This window comes from Bemisia tabaci, chromosome 5 (genome assembly GCF_918797505.1).
Source record: "Bemisia tabaci chromosome 5, PGI_BMITA_v3".
Classification (NCBI taxonomy): domain Eukaryota; kingdom Metazoa; phylum Arthropoda; class Insecta; order Hemiptera; family Aleyrodidae; genus Bemisia; species Bemisia tabaci.
The window spans coordinates 55399906-55418600 of NC_092797.1; the positions used below are offsets into that span (position 1 = coordinate 55399906).

Below are 18695 nucleotides of genomic sequence, written 5' to 3' on the forward strand. Positions count from 1 at the left end.
GGGCCTCGTAATTTGGTCCGCGGTGGTAGTGGCGAGCCCGAATCCGGGTGCCCCGAAAAAGCACCGGAGTGCTTTCCGACCATGAGCCCTGGAAAGAACGGCCGTAAACGGGGACTACGGCTCAACTTGGATTGGTCCATACGCTGTTTTGTCCTTTCTCTCTCTCGCACTCATTGCTCAGATGCGGCACGTCAAAGGAGCACACTCGGCTTTGACAAGCCGCCGTTTTGTCGTCTATCTCTCTCCCACTCATTGATCAGATGCGGCAACCCGCGGCTCGTCAAAGGGACACACACACACTCGCAAAAATACAGGCTGGGCCTCGTAATTTGGTCCGCGGTGGTAGTGGCGAGCCCGAATCCGGGTGCCCCGAAAAAGCACCGGAGTGCTTTCCGACCATGAGCCCTGGAAAGAACGGCCGTAAACGGGGACTACGGCTCAACTTGGATTGGTCCATACGCTGTTTTGTCCTTTCTCTCTCTCGCACTCATTGCTCAGATGCGGCACGTCAAAGGAGCACACTCGGCTTTGACAAGCCGCCGTTTTGTCGTCTATCTCTCTCCCACTCATTGATCAGATGCGGCAACCCGCGGCTCCTCAAAGGGACACACACACACTCGCAAAAATACAGGCTGGGCCTCGTAATTTGGTCCGCGGTGGTAGTGGCGAGCCCGAATCCGGGTGCCCCGAAAAAGCACCGGAGTGCTTTCCGACCATGAGCCCTGGAAAGAACGGCCGTAAACGGGGACTACGGCTCAACTTGGATTGGTCCATACGCTGTTTTGTCCTTTCTCTCTCTCGCACTCATTGCTCAGATGCGGCACGTCAAAGGAGCACACTCGGCTTTGACAAGCCGCCGTTTTGTCGTCTATCTCTCTCCCACTCATTGATCAGATGCGGCAACCCGCGGCTCCTCAAAGGGACACACACACACTCGCAAAAATACAGGCTGGGCCTCGTAATTTGGTCCGCGGTGGTAGTGGCGAGCCCGAATCCGGGTGCCCCGAAAAAGCACCGGAGTGCTTTCCGACCATGAGCCCTGGAAAGAACGGCCGTAAACGGGGACTACGGCTCAACTTGGATTGGTCCATACGCTGTTTTGTCCTTTCTCTCTCTCGCACTCATTGCTCAGATGCGGCACGTCAAAGGAGCACACTCGGCTTTGACAAGCCGCCGTTTTGTCGTCTATCTCTCTCCCACTCATTGATCAGATGCGGCAACCCGCGGCTCGTCAAAGGGACACACACACACTCGCAAAAATACAGGCTGGGCCTCGTAATTTGGTCCGCGGTGGTAGTGGCGAGCCCGAATCCGGGTGCCCCGAAAAAGCACCGGAGTGCTTTCCGACCATGAGCCCTGGAAAGAACGGCCGTAAACGGGGACTACGGCTCAACTTGGATTGGTCCATACGCTGTTTTGTCCTTTCTCTCTCTCGCACTCATTGCTCAGATGCGGCACGTCAAAGGAGCACACTCGGCTTTGACAAGCCGCCGTTTTGTCGTCTATCTCTCTCCCACTCATTGATCAGATGCGGCAACCCGCGGCTCCTCAAAGGGACACACACACACTCGCAAAAATACAGGCTGGGCCTCGTAATTTGGTCCGCGGTGGTAGTGGCGAGCCCGAATCCGGGTGCCCCGAAAAAGCACCGGAGTGCTTTCCGACCATGAGCCCTGGAAAGAACGGCCGTAAACGGGGACTACGGCTCAACTTGGATTGGTCCATACGCTGTTTTGTCCTTTCTCTCTCTCGCACTCATTGCTCAGATGCGGCACGTCAAAGGAGCACACTCGGCTTTGACAAGCCGCCGTTTTGTCGTCTATCTCTCTCCCACTCATTGATCAGATGCGGCAACCCGCGGCTCCTCAAAGGGACACACACACACTCGCAAAAATACAGGCTGGGCCTCGTAATTTGGTCCGCGGTGGTAGTGGCGAGCCCGAATCCGGGTGCCCCGAAAAAGCACCGGAGTGCTTTCCGACCATGAGCCCTGGAAAGAACGGCCGTAAACGGGGACTACGGCTCAACTTGGATTGGTCCATACGCTGTTTTGTCCTTTCTCTCTCTCGCACTCATTGCTCAGATGCGGCACGTCAAAGGAGCACACTCGGCTTTGACAAGCCGCCGTTTTGTCGTCTATCTCTCTCCCACTCATTGATCAGATGCGGCAACCCGCGGCTCGTCAAAGGGACACACACACACTCGCAAAAATACAGGCTGGGGCCTCGTTAATTTGGTCCGCGGTGGTAGTGGCGAGCCCGAATCCCGGGTGCCCCGAAAAAGCACGGAGTGCTTTCCGACCATGAGCCGAAAACCCGTAAAGGAAAGAACGGCCGTAACCGGGACTACGGCTCAACTTGGATTGGTCCATACGCTGTTTTGTGCCTTTCTCTCTCTCGCACTCATTGCTCAGATGCGGCACGTCAAAGGAGCACACTGGCTTTGACAAGCCGCCGTTTTGTCGTCTATCTCTCTCACCACTCATGATCAGATGCGGCAACCGCGGCTCTCAAAGGACACACAACCTCCAAAAAATACAGGCTGGGCCTCGTAATTTGGTCCGCGGTGGTAGTGGCGACCGATCCGGGTGCCCGAAAAAGCACCGGAGTGCTTTCCGACCATGAGCCCTGGAAAGAACGGCCGTAAACGGGGACTACGGCTCAACTTGGATTGGTCCATACGCTGTTTTGTCCTTTCTCTCTCTCGCACTCATTGCTCAGATGCGGCACGTCAAAGGAAGCACACTCGGCTTTGACAAAGCCGCCGTTTTGTCGGTCCTATCTCTCTCCCACTCATTGATCAGATGCGGGCAACCCGCGGCTCGTCAAAAGGGACACACACACACAATCGCAAAAATACAGGCTGGGCCTCGTAATTTGGTCCGCGGGGGTAGTGTGGGCCGAGTGCCCGAAAGCCTGGAGTGTCCCCATGAGCATGAAAAGCACGGAGTGCTTTCCGAATAACGCGACTCGGAACTAGACTGGCTCACGCGATTTAGACATCGCTCGATACGGCCTCATTGAGAGCGGCACGCAAGGAGACACACTCAACTCGGCTTGGATCCATAGCCGCCGTGTTGTCTGATCCTCTCCTCATCTCTCCTACCGCCCACTCATGTCCCTTGCCGAATGCACTGCAGGCCACTCTAGCTGCAACACGGCAGCACGACTACGGCTTTCGATCATAGCCGCTCGTTTCTCGCTCGTACTATGCTCTCTCACCTCACACCGCCTTGATCACCGCCTGTACGTCAGCCGGCAAACCCAGACGGGCCTCGCGTCACCAAGGGACACACACACACTCGCAAAAAATACAGGCTGGGCCTCGTAATTTGGTCCGCGGTGGTAGTGGCGAGCCCGAATCCGGGTGCCCCGAAAAGCAACCGGAGTGCTTTCCGACCATGAGCCCTGGAAAGAACGGCCGTAAACGGGGACTACGGCTCAACTTGGATTGGTCCATACGCTGTTTTGTCCTTTCTCTCTCTCGCACTCATTGCTCAGATGCGGCACGTCAAAGGAGCACACTCGGCTTTGACAAGCCGCCGTTTTGTCGTCTATCTCTCTCCCACTCATTGATCAGATGCGGCAAACCCGCGGCTCGTCATAGGGACACACACACACTCGCAAAAAATACAGGATGGGCCTCGTAATTTGGTCCGCGGTGGGTAGTGGCGAGCCCGAATCCGGGTGCCCCCGAAAAAAACACCGGAGTGCTTTCCGACCATGAGCCCTGGAAAGAACGGCCGTAAACGGGGACTACGGCTCAACTTGGATTGGTCCATACGCTGTTTTGTCCTTTCTCTCTCTCGCACTCATTGCTCAGATGCGGCACGTCAAAGGAGCACACTCGGCTTTGACAAGCCGCCGTTTTGTCGTCTATCTCTCTCCCACTCATTGATCAGATGCGGCAACCCGCGGCTCCTCAAAGGGACACACACACACTCGCAAAAATACAGGCTGGGCCTCGTAATTTGGTCCGCGGTGGTAGTGGCGAGCCCGAATCCGGGTGCCCCGAAAAAGCACCGGAGTGCTTTCCGACCATGAGCCCTGGAAAGAACGGCCGTAAACGGGGACTACGGCTCAACTTGGATTGGTCCATACGCTGTTTTGTCCTTTCTCTCTCTCGCACTCATTGCTCAGATGCGGCACGTCAAAGGAGCACACTCGGCTTTGACAAGCCGCCGTTTTGTCGTCTATCTCTCTCCCACTCATTGATCAGATGCGGCAACCCGCGGCTCCTCAAAGGGACACACACACACTCGCAAAAATACAGGCTGGGCCTCGTAATTTGGTCCGCGGTGGTAGTGGCGAGCCCGAATCCGGGTGCCCCGAAAAAGCACCGGAGTGCTTTCCGACCATGAGCCCTGGAAAGAACGGCCGTAAACGGGGACTACGGCTCAACTTGGATTGGTCCATACGCTGTTTTGTCCTTTCTCTCTCTCGCACTCATTGCTCAGATGCGGCACGTCAAAGGAGCACACTCGGCTTTGACAAGCCGCCGTTTTGTCGTCTATCTCTCTCCCACTCATTGATCAGATGCGGCAACCCGCGGCTCCTCAAAGGGACACACACACACTCGCAAAAATACAGGCTGGGCCTCGTAATTTGGTCCGCGGTGGTAGTGGCGAGCCCGAATCCGGGTGCCCCGAAAAAGCACCGGAGTGCTTTCCGACCATGAGCCCTGGAAAGAACGGCCGTAAACGGGGACTACGGCTCAACTTGGATTGGTCCATACGCTGTTTTGTCCTTTCTCTCTCTCGCACTCATTGCTCAGATGCGGCACGTCAAAGGAGCACACTCGGCTTTGACAAGCCGCCGTTTTGTCGTCTATCTCTCTCCCACTCATTGATCAGATGGGCAACCCGCGGCTGTCAAGGACACACACACACTCGCACGAAACATGTTAAATCGCTTTACCTTATCACAGAGGATGATGTGCATAACTCAATCTGCTGCTGATACGGCATCTTGTAGTTTATTACGGCCTAGAGCATCGTGCAGCCTTCGCTCGTACATGAAAACGGAAATGGCATACTCTGCTAAAGGTACTCTAGTATCTATAGAAGTTGTTGCGGGGGGGGGGGGGGGGGCGGCGTCGGCGGCGGCTACACTGGCGCCCTAAGGAAGAAAGCCTTTATGAACTTTCGTGAGTTGTCAAGTTTCCTTTGATAAAACACGTATTTTCGAGAAAACTTGGGAATATTTTCCGTCCAATTCATTAGAGAATTTTCTTCGCAATGCGATCTGAAGTATCTGGTTCAAGTAGAACTAAGTATTCATAATTTTTCTTAAAAAATAATATTTTAGGATGGGAAATTTGGCAACATATGGATGTTCATACGGCATTTTCCCTTATCATGGTAGCACAGACTCTGCAGGTGCTTTGTCTCGAATTCTGGCATGGTCGAAATGGCGTGCGATGTATCGCATCAATTAAGTCAAAAATCTGGGCAGATTGTGAATTTTTAGACAAAAAATAGACAATAGCCCCTGCCCCTGCGCATGAGCCTTGCATAAAGAAAAAGAATCATTATTTTCAAACAAAAAACTGGCAAAATTTTGAGAAAAGAAAAAATTATTCTTTTTGGGAAAAAACCTCGCATTCGACACGGTACCTAGTTGATTTCGTCATCAGCTCCGAGGTTTTTTCCCCAAGAAGAATCCTACCCTCATTTTTCTGATTGATGATGGTTTAAGCTTGTGTGGAGCGCAGGGTATATCGTTCTATGTTCAGCTAAAAATTCAAAATCTGCCCAATTTTTTTACTTAATTGATGCGATAAATCGCACGTCAGTTCGATCACACCGGAATTCAGTACAGATCACCTTTAATGGCCGTAATGGCGGTCCGAAGTCAAAAAATGACTTTAGATAAATAAGATGGTAATAAACAAATGCACAAATTATCAAACATATAGAATAGATGCAATAAAGAAGACTTGTTATCAAAAACAAATGAACGAAATAGGTACAGACAACAGACACAAAAGAACACCTACAGAACAGGTCAGTAAAGATGGTCGAAAGCTCGTAGAAGTTGACGTGTTTTGCCACGAGAAAAACGAAGTCAATGTTTTTTATTTTTACCTCAAATACGTGATGGAAAGGGTTTCCAGTTTGTAGGCATTGACAATTTCTTCATACGTAATATTCGCCTCCTTCAAATATTTACCCCTCCCCTTCCCCCCTCCCTTCGAACAGTTTCGAGAAACAGTGGTCAAAAACAAAAAAGAACATTGCGACACAAATGTACCCAAAAACAGTTTGCAGGGGGTGAGTATATGGTACGTGTGGACTTAAAATCGCAAAAAGTCAAAATATTGCCTGATCCTAATTTCAAGATACCTATCGTTAATGGAAATTTTCACAGTAAATGCAATTTGTCTACCGATTTTGATTCGCTTTTTTTAGTTATTTGTCCATTGAATCGGTGTTGATCGGTTTACGTTTTTATTTTTCGTTCGATTCATGTCGATCGAAGACATACCCTCTCGTTACATCCATACTACCTGTCATACTCTTTTTTTTTAAACTAAACAATTCGCCCTCTGCTGCGTCTGTAGCAATTGTTGTTACAAATATGTTATGCGTGCTGATTTTAGTTCGTTGCATACTCGACTCTCTGAAGGCGTTTTATGTGCGCAAGTAGCGCAGTCTACCGGCGAACGAACGAAATAGGGATTGAGCGATTCGTTCAATCTAGTTCTGTCGTTCTCCAAAAGGGTGATCTACTTTCGCACATTAAACGCCTTCAGAGAGTCAAGTATGTAATGAGCTAGGATCACCACGCACGACATATTCGTAACAACAATTGCTGCGGACACACCAGGCAAATTATTCATCTTTAAAAAAGACTAGTATAATTATGTAGTCTGGAAGTAACGAGAGGGTATGTATTCGATCGACATGAATCAAACGAAAAATAAAAACGTGAACTGATCAACACCGATTCAATGGACAAATAAATGAAAAGCGTATCAAAATCAGTGGAAAACTTGTATTTAATATGGAAATTTCAAAATGCGATACCTCGAAAATAGGATCAGCCAAGATTTTGATTTTTCACGATTGTAAGTCCACACTTACCATATGCTCAGACACGCCACAAGGGAGGGGGGGGGGGGGGTGTTGGGTCCCTGGTGCCGGGGGCCGTGCCGCCCGTGACACACAATTTCGAATTCTTATGTAACCCTTGTCGGGGCCCGGACTTTAAAACTAGTACCAGGGCCCGAGATGGGATGTGCAGGGTTACCACAGAATTTAGAAAATGAAATTCCCGGATAGTTCCCTGATTTCCCTGACACATTTTGGTGAAATTCCCTGACAATTGAAGATGTGACGGATGGTTAAGAAGACATAATTGAAAATAGTTTTCAGGTAAAATTTGTTATTCGGAACCTCAAACCCATTCTAAAAAGCAAATGAAGGTGATTTAACACATTTTCCCTGACACTTTCGTCATTTTGCCCTGACATTTCCCGGTTCCCCTGACTGTGGCAACCCTGCATATACTCACTTCCTGCAAACCGTTTTTGGGTATATTTTGGTCGCATTTTTTTTTTTTTTTTTTTTTTTTTTTTTTTTTTTTAAATTAATTTATTTATTTGCTTGAAGACCACTGTGGAGAGTCATCGCTGGCGCTGGTAGAGAGGCGAAGATGTTGAAGTAGATCTGCTCAAGGTAGCAGTTGTACAATCTAAGCAATGTAACAACGTGGTCGATTTCTTTCTGCTGAGCTTGGCCTAGTCTAATTAGGAGAGATTTCCGCGTATCGAGAAAAATTTATTGACTTTGCTTGAGACTTAGCCCGAGAAAATTTTATTGCTTCATAAATACCACGTGGAGCCGACGATATTTTTTGCACCGTTTCTCCTCCATAGAGGGTGTTCCTAGCTTATCATGAAACATGAAACAATATAGAGACTTATTTTTCAGCTACGGTAAGAAGAAAACAGTTCGTTCTTTTTAAAATGTGTTTTTTTTTTTTTTTAGTTCGTTCTTGATAAACTCGTGCTCAAGATAGAGAGGGGAAAAAAATTATAAATATATCCTTCCCTTCAAACGAGTTTTTGAAGAAGGAGACTTTAGTGCATCGTAATTCCCGAGATTTTAAAATAAAACTTTACGAAAAATCTGTATGGAGTTTCATGAGGACATAATTCTTAGGATTCTAAGTATATTCCGAAAAACGCCCTCTCTCTCCGCTTCCAAAGTTTGGTAAAAAAAAAAGAAGAAACAGGGGAAAAAACTTTGAAGCGTTTTAACTCCCTTAATATTCAGACGAGAGTAATTAGTATTTGAAGGCAGAGTCTACACAGGCTATTTTTTTATTATTAATGCTAAAATTGCCCCTAAGGCAAGAGGAGGGCGTATATGAGTGCTTCCTGACTGAGAGAAAGGAAGCATACTTTTCACAGAAGGAGAAAGGAGGTTACACATGTCATTGTTTCGCCTTCAATTTTCGACCTGCGCCATCATCCATACAGTAGTACGCTTTTTAGGGCCCGCTTTGTGGGCCTCTCGTGGGTCAATTGACTAAAGCGGGCTCATCCAGGGACTACATCCTATCCCTAGTTGCAAAAATTCATAGAATTTAACCTGATTTCCATCCGGATTTGCTCAGTTATCTCTGATATTTTCAAGTTTTCCCGATTCTTTGATTTTCCCTAGTTTCTGAATTCTCGTAAATTCGGCAACAGGTAGGTAAAATAGTTCAAATTAATTTGATATTAAATCATACTTATTTTTCCAATTTTTTTACGTATATTATCTTGATATTTGAAGTGGATTTTTCTTTAAATATAAGGTTTTTTCCTCTTATTCGTTTTAATTATTCTATCGGTAAAATAGATACCTATTATTTCAGCTTTTTCACCCCAAAAATATATCGTCACCTTTCGGCCAAAGTATCACAAGCGCCATGCGACGCGACGTTTAAAAATTTCCGCCGCCATTTTATTTTTTACAGAGAAATTGTTCAACGGAGCTGTCCGAAAATTTCACTGAGTTTTCTCTGTGCTGCCGATAACATTCAGTGAAATTTTCAAACAGATTCAACCAGGATTTTTCTGTAAAAAAGTAAAATGGCGGCGAACATTTTTCAACGTCGCATGCGCTTGTGATACTTTGGCCGAAAGGTAACAATATATTGCAGGGAAATAGAAAACTTGGGCAGTTTGTCAAACATTTTTACTTGGACTGGGATTTTGATTATTTTCTTAATTTTAAACAGGGTAGCTTCATTGCTCGTGTAAAGAAGATTTCTCTGTAAAAGTGTGCATCATATAGGTAATAGCACTTTAAAGGATTCTTAGCTCTTGAACGAACATCTATTGAGACGTTTTCAGCATATCTTAAACACATAATTTTTAAATTTTAACATTAGAATATATGGGAAGCATTTGAAAAGGAAGGAACAAGGAGAGTTCGTAGACTTGATGAGTTATTTTTCCCAAAATATTGAAAGCCCGTGCGCTCTTCGCCATACATTTTATAAAAATTATTATTATTAATGATTATTATTTTTTTATTTTTTTTTTAAAAAAATGTCTGCTTTGATTTATCACCTGTGACAAATACACCTGACTTGTTCTCTACAACGTTGAACACTCTGTAGAGTGTCTGAGAGAAAGAGATGCTACAAAATATGCTGCGTGACGCCCTACATTATTACTTCTCAGTCATACCCGCGTATTTCAGCAGATTTGACCGCTCCGTCGAGATTGCAGACCAATTTTTGATTGATTTCCCAAATCGATTTTTAATCTTGAAGACATCGAGGGACCGTACGTTCTCGAACTCAACTCGTCGGGCAGTTTCGTTTTGTGCAAAAATTCATCAGCAATCAGTGTCACAGCGCCAAGGTCCATCTGCGCATTTTGGAGAGTGTAAAAAGTGTTCCCACAGGGGATAACATCAGTCCTGTTTGTTGCAGATTTTAATTTATCTCATTCTGTATTTTACTCATACACGCAGGCTATGTTTATATTTTTGTTAACGTCTGTTGCGTTATTCTCGACAGCGCTTGTTGCGTATTGGGCCCTTATTCTGTACGGGTTGCCTCTGTGGTTGGTGTAAAAGTCATGTCAACGTGATTGATTCGACATAAAACAAATGTGTTGCACTTCATTGGATTTTCATTTCTTCCCAGTTTCATTAAATTTAAATGATTGTTGCTTTGCAAGTAAGAGTGAGGCAACTTAACATTTTACTACATTTTGCAACGAGAAAGCTACCGTTTCTGGCTCATTTCAGTAACAACATAAGTGCCATCGGTTTCCCAATGCGGATGGATGCTTTTTCATACGAGCCGAAACGGTGGTTAATTGTTGCAAAATGAAGTCCAACTAATTTGTGAAATACTTGTTCTCAGCAGCAGTACATCGATTTGACCACATTTTTTGCGATGAAAAAATATTCTTTCTGACTCATCCATAAAATCAGTTATCAGTGTCGAAAATCTGAAAACACATAGCTATTGTTGTTTCTATAAAATGAGCTGAGAATAGTGCCTATTCCCTCGCTGCAAAGAGTTGACCAATTTGTTGCTGATGAAAAAAGGTATCTGCATAAAATTTTGAAGCCTCTCAGGCAGAACTAGAAAAACATATCGACGGTGTAAGTCCGCGATCACATAACTCGTTTGCGGTGTCTGAAAATCTCCGCCTCTATGTTATTTTTTTTAAAGGAAAACAAATTGACATAACTCCTCAAAGTTTTTACAGAATTTTCTTCGCACAGAGAAGAAAAATCACGGCAGTTTCAAAGAATTGCCGTCGAGTAGTTTTCCGTTTAAAAAATAAAGTATGACAAGAAGTCTGCGACGTCGCAAATCGAGTTATGTGATTGCCGACTTACACCGTCGATATGCTCGACCCCAAAAAATTAAGGTGAATTTATCGTGTTTGAGAGGTCAAATTGGATAGTTTCCGTAGAGTAGCCCACAAACACATCAATTTTTCAGAACTTCTCTCATCAGAGTTGTCACAGAATTTCGCAATTGAAATTCCCTGACATTTCCCTGATTTCCTTAACACATTTTGGCGAAATTCCCTGACACTTGAAAAATACCATTTTGTTAAAAAGACATAGTTAGAAATAGTTTGCTGTTCAAAATGTCAGACCCACTCCAAAAAGCAAATAAAAGTGACTTGCCTTCCTTGACATTTTTCTCATTGTTCCTGACAGTTCCAGGTTTTCCCCGACTTTTTAAAATTCCCTGAAATCCCCAGTTTTCCCGGTATACCCTGAAAGTGGGAACCCTGTCTCATACAGAAAAAAAATAAAGGCAAAGATTCATACGTCACAAAGCTAGGGAGGAAGATGATAAGCATGCAAAGTGGACCCAAATTACTGATCTATTAAACGACAAAAATAGGATGAAAGGAAAAGAGAAAAACAGAAGGAAAATGCGACGAGCATCCAAATTTGTTAGAGGTGACGTCATACCTGTGGTGAGGGAGGAGCGGGTGGGGCTTCAACGTATCCTGGCTGTGGCAAGAAAACAATTCTACAAGGTATAGTGCTCACAGGGAGGAGTATTACGAGAGGCTAGCAATTACACTAAAAGAAAAACATTGGCTCAATGCAGCATGGAGCACACGAAATAATGTGTTGAGAATATGCTCATCTGGAGGCCGTTTTCCATTCGTTTGAAATCAAGAGTGAGAGCTCAGACACTAGGGGCCGTTTTTAAATTCGAAATGTGGGCATAATTCGCCGCCCGACTCACAAAAGGGCGTAAGTACACATTGAGATGAGCCTGGAAAAGCATTGAATTATATGGGATGACAGGGCTCATTGCACATTGTAGTTACGTTCTTATGTCAGGAAGGCATACGTGAATCCATACGTGATCGTCCACAGGAAAAGTGCTTTTGTGCCGAAAAAAACTCAAGCTTCGGATACCGGTATGTCACTGCATGGAGGAGTGCTTAATGAACATTTCAGCACGATAAAAAAAAAATTACACCCAAAAACGGCAAATTAAAGTGGGAGCGTACTGCCGCGTGCTAGGAAAAAAAACGCAGTATGAGCATCTGGCCATTGCCAAATTTCGTTCCATAAATTACGTATTTTCTGGAAGGCTTATACAGATTTGTCTCCCTGTTTTTCCGGAGAATTTTAAGCGCAATTTTATGGTGAAGTATCTAAGATTTTTAGAAAAAAACTTCATGCTACGCCTCACAAATGAGCATTTTATAGTGGAAAACTTCGCAACATTCAAACATTCATGAGGCGGTTTGCTTTGGAATGGCAGTGTGAAGGGTTGAAACTTTCAGATAGAAACTTTTGCAGGGGACAGCCACAAGACAATATTGTAAAAAAGAGGTAAAATTTCGCGTACTTGATTGCGCTGTTTAACAATTTTATGGGACGCGTTTCGGGTTCAAGATGGCTCTCTTATCAGCCGGCAGCGAACTGGCTACTGGCTGATGAGGGGGCCATCTCGACCTCGAAGCGCGTCCCATAAAATTGTTATACAGCGCAATTAAGTGCGCGAAATTGTAACGCTTTTTTTTAAAAAATTTTCAGCACAATCATTAATAAGCAGTTTCACGTGAGAGAGCCTGATTTAAGTTGCCATAGTCGCGATTCAATTTGCGGATTATTGCAATTTTGACGAGGAAACTTTCTTTGTAACACTATCTCAGTCAAATATACCGATGTGCCACAATTCATTTCGATAAAATTAATATAAAATCGCCGCCTTATCGATGCCAATTTCGGAATTGCTAACGACGGAAAACTCATGAGTGATTGCGATGATATTGGGGAAGTAGCTCAAGTGTTTAAGAGTCCAACGAATTTACCGCAATAAAACGCCGATGAAAAGGCAACTTTTCCGTTGAAAAAATGGCAACTTTCGAGACTAAATTTGACTTAATTAATGGAACTCAAATTCGTACGACTAAATCGCGTCTTGACGCTCTGTATTGGGCACAAAATTGCATTTGACAGCTCGAAACCTACTTTACACGCTAAATTTGAGTATAATTTTTGACCACGACTCAAAGTCCAATCTTTTGACCCACTTGGACAAAAGTCGCTCTCCTGAAAAAGTTCCACCGTATTTTAGGATTCCTTCCCCCATGGTAAGTCACAAGATTAATTTTGTTCTTATCGCGGATGAAAAAAAGGGCAATGAGTCACCGAGTCGCCTATGAGTCTGTGATGCAATTATTCGTGCTTCAAAGATGTCCATGTGGCATACCTTATCAATTGAAGGCGCTTCGAATTTACCCGGATCGTTTCCCACATTTTGCCGATGAAACTAAAGTCCTCTTGGCCCCTTTTCCGTGGACGATCATATGAAGAGAGTGTCTGCGCTAAGTAGGCACTCAATGCGCAGCATTCCGTGAGAGAGAATCAATTTTCTTCGGCAAAAAGATGTCCGGTCTGCTCGTTGAAAAAGAGTCAGCAAATTTCTACATCCATTCTCGTGAGGAAAAATTTAATGTCATTGACAGTATCTTATTGAGAATGGTTCAGAGCAATTCGTTATTGTTATTAGCGGCAGAAAAACTTAACTTACTAAAGGAAAGTATTGTTCAAGGATTCAGCATAATATTTTTAAAATTTCAAATTCTATGTTCTGCCTGAATTTTCCAGTCTAAGCACGAGTAGAGACAAGTCAGAATCTAGCATTCAAATCAAACAGCCAACAAATTTTCGACTGTCTATAGTGTAAAGAGCCAAAATTCTTCATGTATTTGTTTTTTTTTTAATTACTTGTGTTTTTCATGGTTTTCTCCTCTAAATGAAACTTTATTCGTCGCTGCGATTTTCCAGTTGCTCGACTCTCAACGTAAGTTTCAGTTTAAGCGGTTGCTTTTTTTGTTCCTTGAGGTAAAAGATAAATGATTATATCATTCAAGCAAGCTGAGATCAGCTGGTTCATTTGTGATCACTTCAGTGGGCATGTACATGAGTATGAGTCAATGGAGATTTCTTCAAGTACTTGGTCTCTCACGAACAAATCTCTCAGCTAACAAACGAGCAGATCCCTTGTTACCTAAGACACTTGATTCCTTCTCGCAAAAGTCTGCCCTCATATCTCGTACTGATGGCCTCTTTTGGGTTAAAAATGACTTTTGGGTTTCAGCATATCGTACTGACGGGTATATTTCAAATACCAATTGCAGAGGACAGAATTATTGACTTTGATGACATACCGCTCAAAAAGCTCACAAGCGCAAAGGCAAAGTCTAAAATTCATTTCTGATCGTACAAACTTTGAAAAAGTGCTTTTCAAAAAACCGAATACTTTTCAAGAGCCATGCAGCAACGTGGTAAAAAAAGGAGAGAAAAGTCAAACAGAGTTGTGGAGCATGGCTCTCAAGGGGACTTGATTCGGCCAAGACCGGAAGAATTGATGTAGGGGATTATTTAAAGGCGAGCCTCTCCAGAAAGATGTTAATAATCAAGTGTATTGAATTTCAAGCAATTAGAAGGGAGCTCTCACACATTTTATGCAGTTGAAGAGGGAATCAAAGTTCTTCCTTCAGTGTTACAATCTACAAGGTAAGACAGAGAAAAAGTGCAAAGAAGTAAATGCCTCTGAGGACAGGCGTCTTCAAAGATCGGTGCTAGGTAAGTTGTGTGCATAAGACAACTAAGATGGTACTTGGATTCATACCTACTTCTGGAAATAATGCCTGGTGCAAAGTGGGAGTCAGGGGGATATGCATAAAATACGGAGCCGATGCTAAGATTAATGCCAGACGATTGAGACGTCAAAACGATTGAGAAATCAAAAATCATGTTAAAAAATAAGAAAGTAATAATTCCATGGCTAAAGTGCAATACCACGTATCTCCGTTAGCGACGATGCAGACTTCCTGGCATTCTTGATTTTTTCCTTGGAAAACTTAATAGTATGTATATCTTCTTGAAAACTATTTGTATCATGATTTTTCCTCTTTGTTGAGAGAATATTCTCTTTAAATTTGAGGCCACAAAATGTCCTTGTTTTTCTTCCAAAAAATAAAATAATAGCGGAAATTTTGAAACACCGCAATGGAGATCCCTGGTTTCGCACTTTGGCCATCGAATTATATAATTTTTGATGACACTCATTGGCGGTTCCAAGAGAGCGCCAAGAAAAGGTAGAATAGGCAAAACGTTTGCTGATATTTTAGAACAAGGCAGGAAATGAGATAACAAATGGAGCTGAAAAGAAATGAGTCTGGTGAATGAGGAATGAAAAAAAGAGGAGAGTCTCACAAGTTGGCAACACTAGATTTCACCATATATGTAAAAAAATCCACATTCTATATCATATACTCATTCTATACGAGGCAGGCTATCTCATATAGAATTGATTTTTAAAAATAATTTAGAGTAGGGGAAAATAATGGTGACAACTTGCGAGGGTTTTACCTCTGATTTAAGAATAATCGGAGTAAAATTTTGGTCTCTTACCTTCTTGATTGTGACAATTTTGAGTCCTTTAAAGTGTGCGAACTTTTCCTCCGGCGTCTAAAAAAAGAGAGAAAGAAAGAAAAAAAAATGTGAGTATCATTTCAATGAAACATATGTCTACGTGAAAGAATTTAAATACAAGTGACTTTAAAATGACATATTTCATTTTTGGTATGGACACCTTGATTTTATAACATCGACATGGAACATATCTCATCGCGGGGGGTCGTTGTCTATTGATGTGTGCGATTGCGTTAGATTTTACAGTTTCTTTACAATTGCGACCCAACTTTAAATATTTTATAACCGATATTATTAACACCACACTGGAAAAAAACCACATTGGATCTAGAGTCCAGACTCTTGAAAACATTGACAAGAAAAAATACTCTTGATTCAATCGGATTTTTGCTTGAATCAAAACGAAATCCGCTTAAATTAAGAGGCTTGGTTCTTGATTTAAGCTAGATTCTGATCGAATCAAGAGTACATTTTCTTGTCGATGTTTTTAAGAGTCTGGACTCTAGATCCAATGTGTTTTTTTCCAGTGCAGAAAAAGAGGTTGTTGTGTGATACGAACATTTCTAATTGCTTGTGGTAATACTCCAATAAATTAGGTTACACTTACCGAAATTTTACGGAACTAGCCCTAACTTGGGTTGGAGTACTACCACAATTGATTGGAAATGTCCGCCATATCATCCAACAAATTGGGGCAGTACCAAAATTTTAGGGGATAACCCCTGACACTTTTTCCGCGAATTATGTTGGAATTGATATAAATTACGAATTAATTCACGCGGACAAGAATAAATTCCGGCTAGAATATTTTTTCTTCCCTGATTGGTAAGGACATCGAACGGTTGGTTGAGACATTCATGATCTCTTGTTTTTATCGAAAAATGGTGACTGATTTGAAATTAAAATGTCCAATACGAGAAGCTGATGGGGAGTACATTTTTATAGGTGATAATTGTGATTGCTGGCAAAATTCTGAATAAAACATACCTCATCGTCGAGCGAGACGGGGAATTGTGTGATAGGTTTGACAGCTAATTCTTCTAACGCATCAGACCGCCTTAAAAAAGAATAAGAAGAAGAAGAAAGTTAAGCACTCCGTTTGAAATTTGTATCACCACACAGAATAAGGACCCTGATTCCAGTGGCGAGGCTTGAATGATCGATTATCGATATTTCCTCATTTGAAGCTATGCTAGAGACTCGTTTATTGACGCGTTCGTTGCGAAAACCGATAATTTTCCGTAGGTTTAAATGGCAGATCAATCGATACATCGCCAAGCACGCCTCGCCACTGCCTGGTTCATACGGGCACGGGCACATATTTTAGAGATTTCACTCTCGTCAAGTTGGTTAAAAGAATCACAAGTCAAGTTTCCGACAGAAACCACTCTTTAAGATTGAATTGCAAACAGTTGAATTGATTGGATCACTGAACATGGAGTTCATTCCGAACGAAAAAAGAGGGAAAAGTTTTATTGATTTAACATCCTGGATATTGGAAACATTTACAGCAGCTTTCGAGTTCTCTGCATTAATCTTCGCAGCACTTAATTTTAATCCTGAGATGCTGAGGTACCTCATGCGGAGGTTAATCAGCAACAAAAGAGTTGCTGCCCTTTTCTATTATTATTCAGGATGTTGAATCATAACAAAATATTTCTTTCTGCGTGTACAAGATAAATGAGACTCTAAAGGCACAACTGTATAAAAAAGAATTAACAAAATAGACTTCTGTCTATCCTGGAGAGAGACGGATAAGCAAATAAAACAAGATGAAATAAGGAGATTTAGGTTCAAATTTCCTGATAAAAAAATAACCTGGCTAAATTATGACAGATTTCGCCCGACTTGAGTTAAACGTTCTTGACAAGCTGACATTTTTGCTCCCCAGAATTTTCACCCTTCCCCTCTGAACCCTTGCAAAAATAAAGGATAGATTACCATCGAGTTGAATTAGAAATAAAAAAGCCTCACCTAAGGAGGATAATTTTGTACGTAGGACCTGCTAAACCTTTGATGATGGCCGATGCGTTTAGGTGACATCTGCCTCTCAGCACAACACCGTTGACCTGGAACAGAAACACGGGAATTCAATTAGAAATGTTGGGTTGGTGAAGGCTGTTTTGAATTTTCCTTTTAACAGTTAAAAAAATGAATTGGTCACAGGAAGTCAGGAATCTCCAGAAAACGAGCATGCGCGTTGACGCATCGAATTGTAATAATTCGCATCCATTTAATAAAGGTTCCATTGACCAATAGCTTCAAAAGCAGGACCATGGCTTGGAGCCCCTTCAAATCCGGCTGATACTCTCCGCTTTGCCAGGCAGTTAGTTAAGTTGCTTACTCGAACCTAACCCAACTAAGTGCACCGTGACGAATGAAATTGTCTTATTTTGAAAGTTCAGTTAACAAGATGTTGGATGAGAAAAGTATAGAGCAATTTTGTCCACTTCAAATGGCCTATTATTCACATTTTGAATGAATATTCCACATACAAATTGTTCATTGTGAATTAATGCTCTTAGTAGCTCAAGAGGCGTTCTTCCCGTGAATATTAAAGAGCTACGATGGAGGGGCTTGGAGGACAGGGCGCTTAAGTGCTGTTTTTGCGATTTCGAGAAATCCGTGTTTCAAGTTTCGAAATTACATGGATCATAGGACGAAAATACGTTTCAAACCGACTTTTTGATGCTTATAAATTGGAATTCTGGAGCGAATTTTTTCAGTAAGACTAGTTTCACTTAAAGTCATTGTCAATCGTCCATTTTTTCAAAAACGGCACTTATCGACGGTGAAACTACCAAACCACGTATCTCGTTTGCGATGTTTAAAAATCTACGCTCGCATTTTATTTTTTTGAAGTAGACCAAATCAATATCATTCCTTCAAATTTTCACAGAATTTTCTCCGCACGATGAGAAATAATCACAAAAATTTTCAAGACTGGACGTTAAGTAGTTTTTCATTTAAAAAATAAAGTATGACAGGAAGTCTGCGACGTCGCAAACCGAGATACGTGGTTTGGTAGTTTCACCGACGTTATGCGCCTTGTCTTTCACGCCCCTCAGTATTCATTTCACCTGAATATCAGCGCGCATTCCTTTGCTGCATAGTTTTGTCCTATCACTGGTTTTTAGTGTATTTTCCGAAGGAAATACACTATTGCGTTTTGAATATTCTTTCACCGAAGTTTCCATAATTTCTTCATTCTCAAACCTCCTAACTTTTCCCTGACTCCCAGATTTTTATTCCG

General features: G+C 43.0%; 1 protein-coding gene across 8 annotated transcripts in view; it reads right to left on the reverse strand.

The window, feature by feature from the left end:
- LOC109030874 (multiple PDZ domain protein) overlaps positions 1 to 18695 on the reverse strand; it is a 267841-nt gene that overhangs the window by 40204 nt on the left and 208942 nt on the right. For 7 of the 8 annotated variants that reach the window (XM_072300976.1, XM_072300972.1, XM_072300974.1 and 4 more), the window contains 4 exons: positions 17417 to 17511; positions 16430 to 16499; positions 15422 to 15478; positions 11447 to 11488 (listed from right to left, as the gene is read on the reverse strand). In XM_072300976.1, coding sequence (XP_072157077.1) covers positions 11447 to 11488; positions 15422 to 15478; positions 16430 to 16499; positions 17417 to 17511 — 264 coding nt within the window. The remainder of the gene's footprint in view (positions 1 to 11446; positions 11489 to 15421; positions 15479 to 16429; positions 16500 to 17416; positions 17512 to 18695) is intronic. The other variant, XM_072300973.1, reaches the window with a different exon arrangement.